Genomic DNA, 17,425 nt, shown 5'->3' on the forward strand with positions numbered 1-17,425 from the left:
TTTGGTGAGACCCCGTAGTATCTCCCTTAGCAGGCTTTCCAGCAAGCGAAAGAAAGAAGCCAGGATGTAACAGTGAATGTTGTAGAAGAAATATAAAAACCTAGGCAGGACTATCATTTTGATGATAACAACCCTCCACATCATCGACCGGGGCAGTTTGGACCAAAACTTTATTGGCCTTCATATTCCCTGCACTGCTACCAAAGTTTTTCATGTATGCATTAATTCTGGAGTGTGCCATTCATTGACCCCTAGGTACCTGAACGAGTTCAGCTGCCACCTGATGCCCACGCTCAGGAGGTCCTCTTCGATTTTCCCAGCTAGGCCCGCCAGTGGGAATATACAAGATTTCTCTTTGCTAAATGAGATCCCCGACATCTGTGCAAAGCGCTCCAGTATGTCTAAGATTACGGCACATTGAGGTGCGGTCCCTCAAGTACAGCAGTAAATCGTCCGCATATAATGAGACAATGTGATATGCTCTCCCGATTATGTCTCCTGCATCAAAGAATTGCTTCCTTAGGTATATCGCAAATGGTTCTAGTCCCAGCACGTAAAGCATTGGGGATAGTAGGCAGCCTTGCCTGATGCTCTTTGAATATCCCAGGTCGCTGACACCATCCTTCCTGTTTTCTTCCTGGCCACCGGTGCTTCGTAGCATAGCTTGATCCAACAAATAAATTGCTCACAGAGCCCAAACGCTCTCAGGACAGCTATCAACCATTTGCAGTATATAGAGTTGAATGCTTTTATAGTGTCCAGCGATACAATAGCATATTGTTCCTGCAGCCCTGTGGTCTGGGCCATGATGTGTTGTAGTCACCTCAAATTTATAGCCATACTGCGGCCTGGTATGAAGCCATTTCGGTCTCTGTGTACTATTGTCCCTATGGCCTTCAATAGACATTTGGCTAGTATGGTAGTCAGTATTTTTACATCGTAGTTCAGCATTGCCAGTGGTCTATATGAGCCACACTCTGTAGTGGGTTTGTTGGGTTTGGGTATCGGGATCACTAGCATTTCCCTCATGCTCGCAGGTAGTACCTTCTTAGTGTATGCCTCTTTAAATACCTTGTGTAGGATTGGGACTAGTTCTAAGCTATATTCTTTGTAGAATTGAGGGGGTAACCCATCGCTCCCCGGGGACCTGCTAGTAGATAGGGACTTGATCGCCTCACCTATGTCCTCTGCCGTTAGCTCCCCGTCCAGCATATCTTGTTGTGTTCTATCTAGTGTGGGGAGAACAATTTCTTCTAATGTATCTGATATGATTTCTGGTGGTACTGGTGTGTCGTGGCTGTACAGCTGGGTGTAGAATTTCCTAAAGGTGTCATTGATTGACAGTTGCAAAGTGTGAGCTGTACCTCTATCATCCTTTATTTCGGTAATTGAGTGTTTCGGACTTTGCCGCTTGCACAGCCATGAAAGCCACCTACTTGGCTTGTCGCCCTCCGAATGTGTTCTGGTGGACTTAGCAATGTAATCAAACTTAGTCTGGCCCAGGCATCCCTGCAGGTCGCCCTGGCTGCGGATAGTTCTTGCTCCACTTCTTTGGTTTTTTGGGTTACCCAGCGACCTTCTGATACCCCCAGCGCTGTCAATGACTTCCCACCTCACCACCACCTTCAGTGCCTCCCAAATTGTGCTCCAGTTCTCTACACTGCCCATGTTCTGTTTAGCGTACTCCACTACCCTATCTCAGAGCCCCTCCCTGAAGGCGAAGTCAATCAGTGCGTCCACTGGCATGCGCCACATCGGTATTGGTGGTCTAGGGCCTCGTCGTTTCCATTCCACCATCAGTGGCGAGTGGTCTGATATTCATCTTCCCAGGTAGTTTGCTGACTCAACTTGGGCCAGGTGTATTTTGTCTATCACTAGGTAGTCAATTCTAGTGTATAACCCATGGGGCGCCGAGTAGTAGTAAAATTCCCTGCTCTCTGGGTGTAGGTCCCTCCACACATCCGCTAGGTCTAGATCTGCTAGTACTTTAATGTCCACTGAGTTGGCCTCCCTCCCCCATCAGCGGGTTGGATCTGTCTAGAGTGAGGTCCCGAACACGATTGAAGCCCCCCCCCCCGCCAGCCCCCCAGATGAAAAAGCAGTCGCAGTAAGGGGCTAGTTTCCTGCTCAGCGTACTTGGGTATGCTTGGGTTCCACAGTTCAGGAGGTAGGAGTTAACTATGCAAACCTCTAGCTGCTCAATGCTGCCCTTGAGTATCAGATTTTTCTCCTCAGCATCTACTTCCTTCGACAGGAGGCGGAAGGGTACATTTGCATTTATCCACATGTACACTCCCCTCGCATACTTGGAGTACTGTGCGCCAAAACCTTGTCCACCCCAATACCCAACTATCTTGCTGCTGCTTTCGGCAGTGAGATGAGTCTCCTGCAGTAGTGCGATCAAAACCCTTTTCCTCCTCAGCAAAGACTTAATGCTGTTCCTTCGCATGTAGGTGCCCATGCCCCTGATGTTCTATATCAGTATTCTTATCTCAGATGCCATTGCATTGTGAGCTGATCCCTTTCTCTGAGCCTTCACCTCCTTGTTGCCACAAGACCCCCACGCCCCTCTCTCCCTCGTTTTGCATTAACTCCCAACTAAGCACCCAGCCGTTCATTAGGACAATCATTCTGAAGATGTTATAACATTTCAACCAACAACAAACCAAACTTAACCAACTGCACCTAGCAGTTGTACTGGTCGGACAATGCCCAGGTGCGCCCGCACCGTATTGGCCCATCTGGGTCTTCGTATGCAGGTCACGTCACGTCAGGTCCAACAGGCCGGTTCCAGTCCCTTCGCAGGGGTGCGCCTGCTGGCTCAGGTCGGTTAGCCTGACTGCTCCCCCGTCCATCGCGATCAGGTTCCTTGCTTTGGTGGGTATAAGTTTCCAGCGAGGCGTTCTTCATAAAGCATTCATCTAGGCGTTGCAACACAAATGAGTTTCAGAAGGGTACATTTCAAAATTTGAATTCAAGAAATTTAGTTTCAAAAGAATGAATTACAATCCCCAGCTTTATTAACACTTTCCTTTTCATATTTACACAGAGGTTCATGGTGGATTTATGTACCAGAATCTTGCATTACTTCTAGTAATAGGTTGTTCAAAAAACATATTTTGTGCTAGTGTACAATCCACATATATGGGTTCCAGGTGTTACCGCATGAATAAACCTAGACTCCACTCGATATTGGTGTTCATGCCTTTTTTATCGAATCCAATCTAACAATCAATTTTTTTTTTTGGATTTTTCACAGGATAAGATTTCTATCCCCTCCTCTTATTGGCACTGCGATTGTTTGTATCACGGCCCAAAATATTTCAGATGGTTTATGAATGCGTCTTGTAAAATGTGCTACCATTGATTTGTCTTCAATTTTTTTCTTGATGCACAATCTGTGTTCACAGATCCTTTGTCTGACCTGTCGTTTGGTCTTGCTCACATAAATGAGATTACAGGGGAACTTAATGACATAAATGGCCCATTCAGTTTTGCAATTCGTTAAGGACTTGAGATGCCATTCTAGCCCACACAAATAAATAGATTTTATGTCTTTCCTCAGAGAGCAGACTGAGCATTTACCACATCTAAAGTGACCTTCTACTAGGGGTAGATGCCACAGTGTATTTGTGTCCTGTTGTACTTTTTCTATCTTCATAGGTGTGTACCAATGAGTCTTTAAGATTGCATTGTCGTCTAAACGCACATCTGCGTTTCTCTGGTTGGAAATCAGGGGTTTGTACAAATTGCCAGTGTTTTATGATGAGTTTTCTGAGTCTGTTGCTTATTTGACAGAATATAGTGACACAGGTGATTTTATCAAGTTTAGTTTTAGCATACGAAGTGAGGCACTGGGTGCGCGTGGTCCGTGTCGTGCTCTCTTATGTGCTACTCTTACTACTTTAGTCGGATAGCTGCGTTCTGTATGCCGTATTTGAAGAGCTTTGCTATGTTTTTCAAATTCTACTGCTCTCGTACAGTTTCTGCATACTCGTAAAAATTGGCCTATTGGTGGATTGTTTTTCAGGCTTAGTGGATGGAAACGGTCATATTGAAGAAGTGTATTCTTATCAGTTGGTTTGCTAAAAAGTGTTGTAGTTAAGCTTCCTGCTTCTGATCATTCAATTAACAGGTCAAGGAAAGCAATTATTTTACTGTTCTGTGTCATAGTGAAAGTAGTGTAAGGGTATTGTCCATTTAACCAAGGTAGAAAAGAGACTGTGACACTCGCTGCATCGACCACCTCCAGAGCATACCATATGCCGCCCGACGCTTCAGATGGACCCCTAAACAGAACGGACCAATCATTCTGCCTAAAAAAATCAACATGTACAAGTCATGGAGCAGTTTATCAAGGCCGGGTCTGGATGCCCCCTCCTGTTAGATGGACGCTGTGACTGTGTTAAGTAGTCAGCTGGAGACAAACGAGGTTTTCTTTCACAGTGGTTTATTGCACAACAAGTTCTGGTCACAGATCAATAAATTTAGCCAACTGATGACGGTTCTTTTCACCTCATAGGCACAGGCGTTCTGTCTTACTTTACTTGCAACGGCCTCTGCTGGCCTTAATTAGTTCCAAGATAACAGGCAGGCAATTACAGGCTTTTCACCCTGCAACCTGTCCGCCGGCCATGAAAACGAAATTAACAAAATGTCAATAGTACACACTTCACCACTCTGAATCCTTCTTCTTAGGCGGCCGTTTCTCTCCACTGGAATGTCTTGAGCCTTGGTCCGGATACGGTGTCAATCTGTGAACTTTCGGCTTACTACTAGTAAGCCCACTCGTAATCTTGGCTGGTCTCACTCCACTCGGGTGCGGCGTCTCTCGCCTCGCGCTGCTCCTGAAAAATAAGACTCCTCCTGAGTCCCTTGGAGTTGCATTTAATCCTTGTCCGGCCCTTAATCCTTGTCCGGCCCTCCCCCGTAATCAGCCCCATGTGTTCTCAGCAACGGTTTTAACACACCTGATTCAGATTTCCCACCTCCCCCCTGCTCCGTCCACTGTGGGCTAACCCTGTACTTTGTTTGTGTTTGGGTGGGTTTAACGTAAGGAAACCTGGCTCTCCCTTTCCTTTTTCTCCTTTCTTTACCCATCGGTGTGCCTCCCCCCTGATGCAGTATTTCGTGGGGCATTTTGGGATCTGTAGTTTCTCTCTTTTCATTGATGGCCAGCACTTGACGAGACTCTTCCTCAACTCCCTCCTTTCTCCCAGTGTCCAGGGCGGCTGCCACTGCTTCCACCTCACAGACTGACAGCACCTCCTAGCTATTGTGGCGCACGAGAGTCTCCTGCGACACTCGCTGCATCCAGAGCAGAGCCATATGCCTAGAACACCTAGCTACTGTGGCGCACGAGAGTCTGCTGCGACACTCGCTGCATCAACCGCATCCAGAGCATAGCCATATGCTGACTGATATTTATGAGACGGGCTCCTAAACAAAAGGGACCACTCATTCTTCCTCAAAAAATCAACACGTCCAAGTCATGGAGCAGTTTATCAAGACCGGGACTGGATGCCCCATCCTGTCTGATGGACACCGTGACTGACAGCACTTCCCCAAATAATTGGTCCTAAAGAAGATGACCACCATGGAAGTGTCAGCGAAACCTGCCGACCCTGTAATGTTGTCTATCCCTAAATGTCTCTGGGGATACAATGTAAAAGTACTAGTCATTAGTGCCGAGTGTCTGGTTGACATAATATCGGCTAACCTTCATTTGTTGAATGTTGTGTACTGAGAGATAGACCAAAAGCCTAAGTTATGAGCAGCTAAGGTAGCAAATGCTCTACAGTCTAACCTCACTTCTAAAGAGAAACTCTTTTTTGAAAAAATATTGGGGGTTACTTTAATTCTCCTTCCTATTGCACTCCTGGTACACACTTCACTAAGGGTGAATAAAGTAACTGCATTGCACCAAAAATGAAATATTCTCTTGTGAAATGTTAGCGATAGCGTGTAGTGGACTCATTGAGTGCCCATAGTGAAATATGTATGCTTTAAAGTGATGTATGCTCTATCCTAGGGTTCTTTCACATGTTTTTTTATCTCTATTGAATTTGAAAAAAACAGGAATATCAGAGGAACTGTTTATAGAAAGTGGATGTGTTCTAAATGACAAATTCACACCACTTATTAACCCTATGACACAAAAAGTCTCTATATGTATTTTGTAAAATTAATTTTTTTATATGAATTAATTTTGGTATTTACTCAGTGTTTTTCATGTATGAATACCAATATTCGGTTTTACTCGACTATGTAGAAATATTCTGAATACATTTAGACATTTTATAAGAAATGGTTTCTGGAATATACAATGCTTAAATGTACGTAGCATGTGAAAAGCATGACCGCTAATAGGTGTGTTGGTAAGGGGGGGTAATCGGTTGTCGTGTTTTTGATAATAATTTATGCTACCTCTGCTCTACCATGTGGAATTCCTGCCCTAGACATATGCCGGGCACCGACATGGCGTCTTGCACACATTCAAAAATGTTTACTGCTTGAATTCTCCGCCTGGTCAGGATGCTCACTTTGGCAGAGTAGTCCTTCGGAGTTGTTCTTGTTTAGGTGATGTTCATGCTATATTCCCTCTTCCAGGTCTTTTCGTGCCATGGAAGTTTATCAAAGATGTGGGAGGGAGGAGTCCATTACAAGAGCAAATTACTTCCCTCTCGGCAATGTTCTTTCTGATGGACGTTCCTCCCACGGATTCCTCATCACACCTCCTACCCACCCCACTCTACAGGTAGCTAGTACACCTTAGTTCTGTACACCCTCAGTTTCAGAGTGCTAGGGAAAAAGATGGAACGAAGGTCATGGTTTGCAGCGCCTCTATGTATACTGGCCCAGACATATCTGGTGCGTAAAGGCATCGGTCGGTGCCAGCGTTGAGCTGTGCTGCTCCACATGGTGAGGCAAACGTTTCCGAAGATCAACTGCGCAGGAGAGCTAGATATCAAAGATGAGTCAGTGTGAGGAAAAGCCATCCATCAGACAAAACTTTGCAGAGCAGTAAGTACATTTTTAGTCTGCTGCCTTTACGTGCACCTCCCCCACCCCCTCCATTGGCTGCAGTGCTCTCCCGACTCTACTCGCCAATTTTTTGCTGTCTTTTCCCCCAGGAGTTGGGTCATACAGGTGAAAATCTTTAAAAAAATGAAAAAACTCTAGGCTCCTCCCCCTTTCCCATCGTGTTTATTTATGCAGTCTCTGGTGGTCTTTCTGCTTGCTGTGGTTCTGGGATTTCTTTTTTCTTGTGCTTTTCCTATGGTGCTGCATTTTATTATCTTTTCTGTTGCCTCTGCAGTCTCTTCTCACTCCCAGTTAATTTTATGCTGCCCCACCATTCGCCTGCAGTTGGTAGGTTTGGTGCTTGGTGTATCATCTGATTGTCCAGAGATAAGCAAGTCCATTCCCTCTCTGTTCTTGATTCAGTTCCTTAGACTCCAGTCTGGGATTTCTTGGTTGCTGCCTGGTACATTATAATTCTGGGAGTTGTTGGCCTGAAACAGAAAACAGATAATCGTTGTCCGAAAATGTACTGGGAGGCATTGTGTGGTAACAAATTGGCACCAGCAATAACTCCAAAGGCAAATCATACTGGTTTCCCTTTGCAATTCACCTTCCTGTCTCTGGGGCAGTTTGTACTCTAGCTTATGCCCTGCTAGGCCACCTTCCTGAGGTTGGGAGAGGTCTCTGACATGGTCAAGTCCCTGACCCTGTCACACACTGTATGTAGCCATGCATAAAGGATATGAATGTAGAACCGGCAAATTGAGTGCTGCACATTAGGAATTTGTTATAGTCTTCTAACAGGAGGTGCATGTGCTGTTTGCTGGCTGTTCATGCCCACATGCCTGAGTTAACGAACCAATAGAATCAAAGGGCAGTTAATAAGGGATGAGGGGCTACAACGTGACTTATAGCCCACACCTGCAGGCTTCAAGGCAATTAGCACCTGGGCTAACTGCCCATGTGCCACATTCTGTGATCAGAAACACTGTTGTACTCCGGATACAGTACACTTGGAGCTCTAACATAGATAAAAATAATACCACTAATGTATTACTATCAGGTAAAAACTAAATGTGCAACAGCAGATCTACATATCTTTGCCATGTAAATTAACATCCGGGGCCTTTTGCTGCATGCATGTTGCAGTGAAAAATGAGTCCGTGGAAAAAGGAAGATGCAATGCAGGGTGTATAGAGGGCGTAGAACATAATGGTGCAAAGAGAGGCTGCACATAAGTAGGCAGGTAAGTACAAGGTGACCCTGAGGGCAACACCAAGAGCAATCTCTAAAGGTCCTTGAATGCCATAAGGTAATCAAAATGGGTGGTACATCACCAGCAGTCGTTGCATACTTTCAGAGCACCCCGATTGGTTGCTGTGCAATTCCTTGATACTACTATGACTTTTTATTTGTACCGATTTTGCTTACTATAAAACATCTGAATCTAACATTGTATTCAACCACATTTGATAATGTACTTTTAAAACAATGTGATCTAGTTGAGAATAAAATGTGATAGTGGATAGAATATGCACCTTTATGTTAAAAGAACCGAACAATGGCTGCCAGATGAATAATTGTTTGTTTCAAACAGATCACACAAGAAATATCGGACAGCACAAGAATATTCAGGCTTTTGGGATCTGACAGGTAATTAAAATAACTGTCTTCTAATAACTAGTCCTGTCAGACTTGGGTTGCTCTATATTGCAATTGATATTTTTGCTTTTTCGTCTCAAAAAGGGTTTGTATCCGTTACAACAATTGTAGGCAAGTTATTTGGTTCATTATACCAATTGTTTGCGATTGGAGGGATGAGGTTTAAGCTGAAATTATGTAATTTCTGACCAGGGTTTGCTGTTTTCTCAAATGCCAATAAACCAACAACTGTCTTTCAATAACAGTAGTAAGCGAAGGGAAAATAAACCTTCCTCATAAATTATAGCAAATGTCTTTCCTATTACTTGTTTGCTCCCATCACAGCCTTTCCACATATAAAATGAAACATCTTTCTAACTTAAATGACTTCCTAATAATATTAAGCATATAATGTGGTTACATACATAAACCTTATAGCTTCACTAGCGTTGGCCCCCCGGCTGCACTAGCTATGGCCCCATTGGTCTTGTCTTCTCCTTGCAGCACCCTTCCCATCCATTGGCACTTTTGTCTTGGCCAGTGTTGGTTTCCCTTTGTGGACCTTGCTATCCTCTGCCAACCCATTAATTTGTCTTCCCTCCTCCTGTGCCTCTGATGCTCTACTTTAACTTCTCCAGCATGGGGGTCTGGCATGGATTCTCATGCTCATGAATATTCCCTGTTGTCAGGCTGGGAATCCTCGGTAATAGAAAAAACAGTTTCAGTTTCCTTTTCAAACTGTCTTTCTCCTATAAACCAATCACTGAGCTCTGGGTCATTCTGCCCCCAGCCAATGACTACACTCTACCTAAGCTCCTCCTCTGGCAGCCGCCTTCAGATTTTTACCGCACGTTCAGGTTTTGGGAGTCCTTGTGCTTCGCTCTTTTGAGCTTTTTGCTGCGTTTTTCGCTTTTTGAGAGTTAATCGAGCCTGGGTGCTCCATCTATCATCTTTCTAACTAACAAGGACCCGTTTTCAGTTTTTTTTCAGCACCCCTCACGTGCGGTTCTTGTCAAGTATTCTTCTTGGTGGCTTCCAGAAGATTCTTCAGGCCTACACTGCACGGATCATGTTGGACGAGAAGGACAGCGCTTCCCTCTTCAGGCTTTGCTCTGACTTCGGTTTTTGGAATGTTTACATGGATGACAAGCATTCCCAGTGCCTGTACTGCTTGCACCTAGTGCATAAGAAGGAGGATTGTGAGATTTGCTGTGGCTTCTCTAACGCGCACGTTGAAGGATCGACACCAATGGTTGGAATCGTGCCTGCAGCCAATGCCTCTATCCCGGGTGGCACCCAGGGACATGCCTCTCCCAGATCCCAGGCAAACCTGAGTGGGCTTCTAAGTCCTTTGAGGGCACCCCAGCCGTGGGGGCCTAAGACAAGGTCAAGCACCGCAAGTCTGCTTCTGTTGGGGTTGCCGCTACTGCCGGTCCCGCGACGGTTCGGGCACAATCGTCATCCCCATCGTCATCGATCTCCAGCCACAACTCTGGATCATCACCCACGACGTAGTCCGCTACCCCGGGAAGCTGAGAGAAAATCCGGAGAAGGCCAGACCGGAGAAGGCCAGACAGGGTGCGGTGTCCGACCCACCCACAACGGAGAAGGCAAAGGTAGACAAGGGTTCTGACAAGGTCCCAAACACGGCCGGGAAGAAAAAGGCCAAACCGGACTAGGGATCCAGCCTTTCTGTGAAGGCCCAGGTGCACCAGGCAAAACAGTCACCCTCCCTCGAGGTGGTTGAGTCGCTTTTGAAGGCCGTAGGGGCAGACCTGCAGGGTACCCCGGCAAAGGCCAGGGTGTCTCTTCCTCCCAGGAGGGAGGCTTCAAGTAAGCCAGTTGAGAAAACCCTGGAGAAGAGGATGCCGGACCTCAGCCTGAGACTGACCCCTCTGGACCCGAAGAAAGGGGCGGAACATTGAAGGCCTCCAGGTTACAGACATTTCTTTGGCCGATGAGGATGAGATCATTTTCGTCCACACCGTCCAACAGGGCGATGACGAGGGAAATGCCAGAGACTCACCCCAGTATGGGGGCAACGACAGGGTTACCATCTATAGAGGCAACAACGAGGGGCCCCAGGAAGACAATGGCCCAGAACCTAGCACCCCTACACCCAGATACCACCTAGAGACCTTTCACTGGACATCTTCTCGACCTCCACATGCTGGTGTCTGCGATACAGAGCCTCTCTGCCGGACGAGGTAGGATCTTTCCATGCGATGATCGCCCGAGCATCAGAGTTTTTCCAGCTCACGCTGGAGGAAAAGAAGGCGGAAGGCTTCTTATAACAGTGCCGGGAGGCAAAGAGGAAGACCATCCTTTCGGTCTCGCTCCTGGTTAATGTGTAGGACGAAGGGTTGGCTCTGTTGAAGAACCCCTCTACAGCCCCAGTGAAGAGAGACCGACTGGAGAAGAAGTACAGGGTGCTGGACTCTGCATCCAAGTGCTTATGGTCTCAACCAATACCGGACTCAGTGGTCTCAGCGGTCGCCAGGAAGAACTTGTCGAGCTAGGCCACCTCTTCTTCCTCCACCCCTCTGGACAACGAGGGGAAGAAGTTGGATGCAATGGGTAGAAAGATTATCTTCTCGGCGGCAACGACTGTGAAGGCTGCTAACGCCCTTGAGATTGTGGCCAGATACGACCGGAGCTGTGGTTTAAGCTGGCTCTGCTATTGGACTTCCTCCCCTATGACAAGAAATGGAGTTTGTCTTTGCCGTTGTGACTGGCTCAAAGCCACAAACTTTAGACAGGAGGTCCAGACAAGGGTTTTGGGCATGCCCTTTGACAGGGACAAACTATACGGGAAGGCTGTGGATGAATCCCTCCAAGCCATCAAGACGGAGACAGCACGTGCCCTAGGCACCCTACGACGATGACAACAGTCCTTTTGTTCCTCAGGGGGGAAGTCTATCCACTCTTCGAAGGGTTTCGGGTGGGGTTGGTCCTCTTAACGCCAGCCCTCTTGTTCCTCGACACAAGAAGCCAATAGGGATCGCTCCAAGGCCTTCGGGGGCAGACGTTGTCAGGGACCGCAAGGCGGCCCATTGACCTTTAAGCAAGATTCAACTGGCCAGGATGTCGGGCCCCCACCCTTGCACCCCAGTGGGAGGCCGGCTGGTAAGCTTTGTTGGTGTGTAGGAGACCATCTCCACCGACAGATGGGTGCTGGACGCTCTCGCCCACGGACACACCTTAGAATTCCAACGGAAGTGTCAGCGAATACCACCGGTGGCCTGTCAGGGAAACCACGTCCCTCAGCTGCTGCTGGAGGTTCGGTCCATTTTACAAAAGGGGACGATAGAGCTGGTTGCACTGCGACTGCGGGGCTCCAGAGTATACTCAAGGTACTTCCTCGTAAGAAAGAAGACCGGGGGCTGGAGGCCCATTCTCGACCTACGACGGCTCAACAAATACATAAAGTCCCAGAAGTTCAGGGTGCTCACGCTGTAGCACGTGCTCAGCCAGCTGGATGAGGGGGCCTTCTTGTCGTCGTTGGATCTGGAGGACGCGTACTTCCACGTCCCCATACACAAAGGACACCGCACGTTTTTGTGCTTCATCGTTCAAGGGATGCATTATCAGTTCAAGGCCCTTCCGTTTGGGCTGAAGTTGATGCCCATAGTCTTCACCAAGGGCTTGGCAACGGTGGTGGCCCATCTGCGACTGCAAGGGATCCACGTTTACCCCTACCTGGACGACTGGCTCCTCCGGGCCAAGTCAAGGGACACCGCCGTTAAACACACAGAGCGGACTGTCCGTCTTCTGACGGATCTGGGGTTCTCAGTGAACTATGCAAAGTCCTGCTTAACTCCATCGCACAATGCTCTGTTCCTGGGATCCAAGCTCAACATGGTGTCATGCCTGGCGTCACCGTTGGACGAAATGATATTGGCCATCTTAGGCAAGGTGCAACGGCTGTTTGAAGATCGCCACAGTGAGGACCATCAAGTCGCTGCTCGGCATGATGTCATGTATTTACCTGATTCAGCTCTGCAGGTTACGGATGCGGCCGCTGCAGGAGTTCCTCGATGCCTGTTGGGTCCTGGTGTCGGGAATTTTCCAGGACAGGATCGCGCTCGACGAGGAGTTCCGACAAGCGATCAGATGGTAGGGTGTATGCTCCTTTATCGCCAAGGCACGGATTTCCAGAGCGCCCTGTACAAAGAGACGGTCACGATGGATGCATCTCTGGAAGGATGGGGAGCCCACACCGGACGTCTTCACACCAGAGGCCTGTGGCTGCCGGAAGTGAAGATGCTACACATAAACATACTGGAACTATGGGCGGTGTTTTGGGCCCTGAAGTCGTTCCTGCCATCCCTCAAGGTCAAAGTGGTGTGGGTTTTCACGGACAATACCACCACAATGTTTTACATCCGGAAGCAGGGGGGCACGAGATTCCCAGCGCTCTCCAGAGAGGCGCAGGACTTGTGGCACTGGGCCATCGCCCAGGGGATGTTCCTCATTCCACCTGGCTGCAGTAAAGAACACTATCGCCGACTCAGCAGGGAGCTGCGCTCTTGCCACAAGTGGGAGCTTCGGCAAGACCAAGTGGACCACTTGTTCGACAGATGGGCCAATCCCTAGATCGATCAGTTTGCGACGGCGGCGAACACCAAGTGCCGGAGGTTCGCCAGCAGGTTTCCCCAGCCAGGGAGCATGGGTGACGCATTCTCATTCCCCTGGGACGGCCTCTTTCTGTATGAGTTCCCTCCATTACAGTTGCTTCTTCGAGTCATAAATCAACTCAGACGGTGCAGGATGATACTCGTCACACCAACGCGGCAGAGGCAGATCTGGGACCCGGACCTTCTCAGCATGTCAGAGTCCCTCCAGTCAAGCTGCCTGTGGTCGCGGATCTTCTCACCAGGGAAGGAGGTGCAATTCTGCACCATGGCCCAGGATTGCTGAACCTGAAGGCCTGGCTCCTGCAGCAATAGAGTTCGGGGGTTACAATCTTCCAGCGGACTGCAAGGTGGTTGTCATGATCTCTGCTTCCAAAAGGTCAGGGTTTTCCCAACTCCCTTGGAAGCAGATCCATAACCCAGGTTCCGAGTGCCGAGTGCCAGCCAGTCCCAATTGGGACCTTTTGGACCCAGTCCTGGCGCCAGTGGCACCAGGCTCATAAATATGCCCAGTCCCAGCGCTGGAAGCGCCGGGCTCATAATGCTTGGGTGGACTTACCTGCAGCAGACCATGCTGCTTACTTGCCTGCCAGTTGTGTCTCTGATCCTCTTCTGTTTGGAACTACTTTTCCTGTTGGGTGGGGCAGGAGCCACTCCCTAGATTCAGAACACTGGAACTCTTCTGGAAAGCAGGAACTCTTTTCTTACCTAGGCGTGGCTGTGGAAGGAGACACCTAAGCACTACAGGAGGCTATTTAAACCACACCCGATGGATGAATCTTGCTTTGCGTTATTCTGCATCCTCAGCAGCAGAACGCTCATCGTGTCTTCTGCATCTGATCCTGGGCCTAAGGAAAAAGGCTTACCATTCTGAATCCAGTCTTCAGCAACACCTATAAAGACAAGAAAGAACAGGTTAGCATTACGGTCTTCAGTGACAGCTCATCACTTACCTGGTCCATCGGCTGTCACCAACGCCTCGCGCTGCATTCCGGCATCTGAAAGACACAGGCTTACCTACTCTTCGTGCGCTCCGGAAGTCTTCACACTGCATTCCGGCATCTGAAAGACAAAAGCTTACCAACTCTTCGCACGCTCCGGAGGCCTTCGGCGCTGCATCCCGCATCTGAAAGACAAAACAAGGTGCGTTTAAAGACATTGGGGAACTTTAATACTCACGTGCCATTACTCCTTTCCACATCTAACCCAGTGGGTATTCCGGCACCCTGTAGCCGCCCCGAACTTGTACCTGCAAAATAAAAAGACAGTTAGAGCGCATCGTGAAGCAGGCAACAAGCGCTTACTTACGTGCTTCCAGGCGCTTCTATTCATCACACGGGCTCCATCTTCAACTCACTTCAGCCCGCCATCCGCCATCGCCGGAACCCTGCAAAACAAGAGACATCATTACTAAAGACTTTAAAGACATTAGAATTACTCGAAACTTACCGTTCGTGCAGTAAACGACGGACAGCAGTCCTCTGAAGTCAAGAGACCTGCTCCCCTTATCCAGTGAAGAAACTGGTTACAGCACCCTGCCTCGAGGCAGATGGAGAGCACGGCGTTCACTTACCTAAGGTGAGAGCGTTAACCTTTGGGGTTCTACAGGAGAAGAGAAAGGGAAGAAGAGAGAGACATTCAATAACCCAGTTCATTAATCCCACATTTTCTATCTGCAGACATCTTACCCTTCGAGCCAGACATACAGTGCACAGAGGTCCAGCCCAAAGAGCCAGCCGTGTGTTACACATCACCTTTGAAGATACGGTATACGCCCAGTCAAGACCGGCGCCTCTACGGGAATCAGGTGAGCGTTACAGAACGCAAAGCCTACCACAAAACTCCCGTCCAGGCGCTATGGAAACCTCGGATACCGACCAGCTAGCCCAGTTACTTGGGGAACTAAGGGCAGAAGTGCATGCAGCCCGTCAGGAAACGAACGCTCTAAGAAGGGAACTGATTATTTCCAAGGAGCGAACAGATGATCTCGCTAGACAATTGCTACAGTCACAAGCCGGACAGACCCCGTTACCCGCATCTGGGGGAAATCTTCCTTCTACATCCTCTATGAATCCAGTGCAGATCAACCTACCTGGGAATGTACCTCTGGCTCCGCCCGAACGATTTTCTGGTGACCCAAAGAGGTTTGCAGTATTTATCAATCAGTGCCGGTTGCATTTCTTATGCCGGCCAGCAGCCTTTCCAACGGATCAAGCTAAAGTAGCTTTCGTGCTTTCGTACCTTAGTGGCAATGCGGCAGACTGGTCGATCCCTCTAGTAAATCAAGATGATACGGTCCTCCATGATTTTCAAGCTTTTCAGCTCAGTATGGAAAAACTGTTCGCAAGACATTCACAGGGGCAGGCCTTGGACAATGAGCTTCTTTCGTTGCGACAAGGTAATCAAGACCTTTTGGCTTATATTGCGTCTTTCAACAGACTGATAGTGGAAACTCAATGGCCTGAGGACAAAAGGATTATGCTGTTTTATAGAGGTCTACGCGGAGAGCTCAAAGATGTGTTAGCCCAAGTAGTGAATCCCCCACAAGATTGTTCGGACTATATAGACTTAGTCGTTCAAATAGATCACAGACTGCAGAACAGGAAGGGCGATCGTTCCAAGTTTGATGCTCGAGTATTTTCCAAACCGCCAACTCCTTCCAAAGGAGTAGACTCCGGGGAACCCATGCAAATAGGGGGTCTGAAAGGTCCTCTAATACAAAAGGAGCGGGAAAGGAGAAAACAGTTGCAATTATGCCTCTATTGCGGAAACTCAGGGCACTTTCTTCGAGACTGTCCGGTGAAACCTGCCAAGAAGTCAGTAGGAGCTGCAGTTAACAAAGTTACAAACTCTGAGCAGGGAAACGACCTCGCCCGACAAGAATAGAGGTCCTCTTGCCGAGTGTGAAAACCAGTTCCGTGACCTCGCATTTCGTGATACCTATGGTCCTCATTAACCCTGATAATCCGGATCGATTACATGCAATTGAAGCTTACGTCGACAGCGGTGCCATCGGCAATTATGTGGATCATGAAATGGTTTTGAGGATGAATCTAACTCTTTGTCCCAAGGCTGTAAAGGACGTCTTTACTACGGTGGATGGTACGGAGATAGCCTCCGGGCCAGTAACGCATACCACTCAAGAAGTGACGCTAGTAAGTCAAGAAGGACACCGTGAGAAGATCGTGTTCGATGTGATCAAGGCCCCTCAGTTTCAGATTATTCTAGGGATACCTTGGTTAGAGAAACACAATCCTCTGATCGATTGGCGAGCAAGAACGGTCCAGTTTCCAGAATGTGTCTCTACTTTTCACCCTCCACCTGGTGTTGCACTGGCAGCAATTTCTTCAGAGACTCCCCAGTTACCTCCCGAATACCTAGAATACCAAGATGTTTTCCGGAAGGATCAGGCTAACTCTCTACCTCCTCATAGGTCTTATGACTGCCAGATCGACCTGATACCTGGATCTACTCCTCCTTGTAGTAGAATTTATGCCCTCACCGAGCCTGAGAACCCTTCACCTTCGACAATACCTGGCAAATGGGTTTATTCGTCCTTCCAAGTCCCCTGCTTCTTCAGCTTTGTTCTTCGTTCCAAAAAAGGAAGGAGACCTTAGAACTTGTATAGATTATCGCTCCCTGAACCAGATCACCGTTAAGAATAGATATCCGTTACCTTTGATCCCTGAACTCCTGGACCAAGTCAGAAAAGCATGCATATATACAAAGCTGGATCTTAGAGGAGCTTACCACTTGGTACGAGTAAAAGAGGGCGATGAATGGAAGACGGCCTTCCGCACCAAGTATGGGCTATTTGAATATCAGGTCATGCCCTTCGGACTTTGTAATGCCCCGGCCGCCTTTCAATATTTTATGAACGATGTCCTCAGAGAGCTCATAGATGTGTGTGTTGTTGTTTACATTGACGACATCCTCGTTTATTCTTAATCGGAATCTGAACATCGGAAACACGTGAAAATGGTCCTCGAAAGATTGCGTCAACACAAACTTTTCGCTAAGTTGGAAAAATGTGTTTTCAACGTGACTGAAGTTGAATTCTTGGGATTCATATTATCACCTGGCGGAGTGCGTATGGATTCGAAGAAGGTCGATGCAGTTCTCAAATG

General features: G+C 48.0%; 1 protein-coding gene across 4 annotated transcripts in view; it reads left to right on the forward strand.

Moving 5' to 3' along the window:
* MAP4K3 (mitogen-activated protein kinase kinase kinase kinase 3) overlaps positions 1-17,425 on the forward strand; it is a 2,398,077-nt gene that overhangs the window by 2,343,490 nt on the left and 37,162 nt on the right. For all 4 annotated transcript variants that reach the window (XM_069606874.1, XM_069606875.1, XM_069606876.1 and 1 more), the window contains one exon: positions 8,621-8,676. In XM_069606874.1, the coding sequence (XP_069462975.1) occupies positions 8,621-8,676 (56 nt within the window). The remainder of the gene's footprint in view (positions 1-8,620; positions 8,677-17,425) is intronic.

This window comes from Ambystoma mexicanum, chromosome 4p (genome assembly GCF_040938575.1).
Source record: "Ambystoma mexicanum isolate Mex_15411 chromosome 4p, UKY_AmexF1_1, whole genome shotgun sequence".
Taxonomy (NCBI): domain Eukaryota; kingdom Metazoa; phylum Chordata; class Amphibia; order Caudata; family Ambystomatidae; genus Ambystoma; species Ambystoma mexicanum.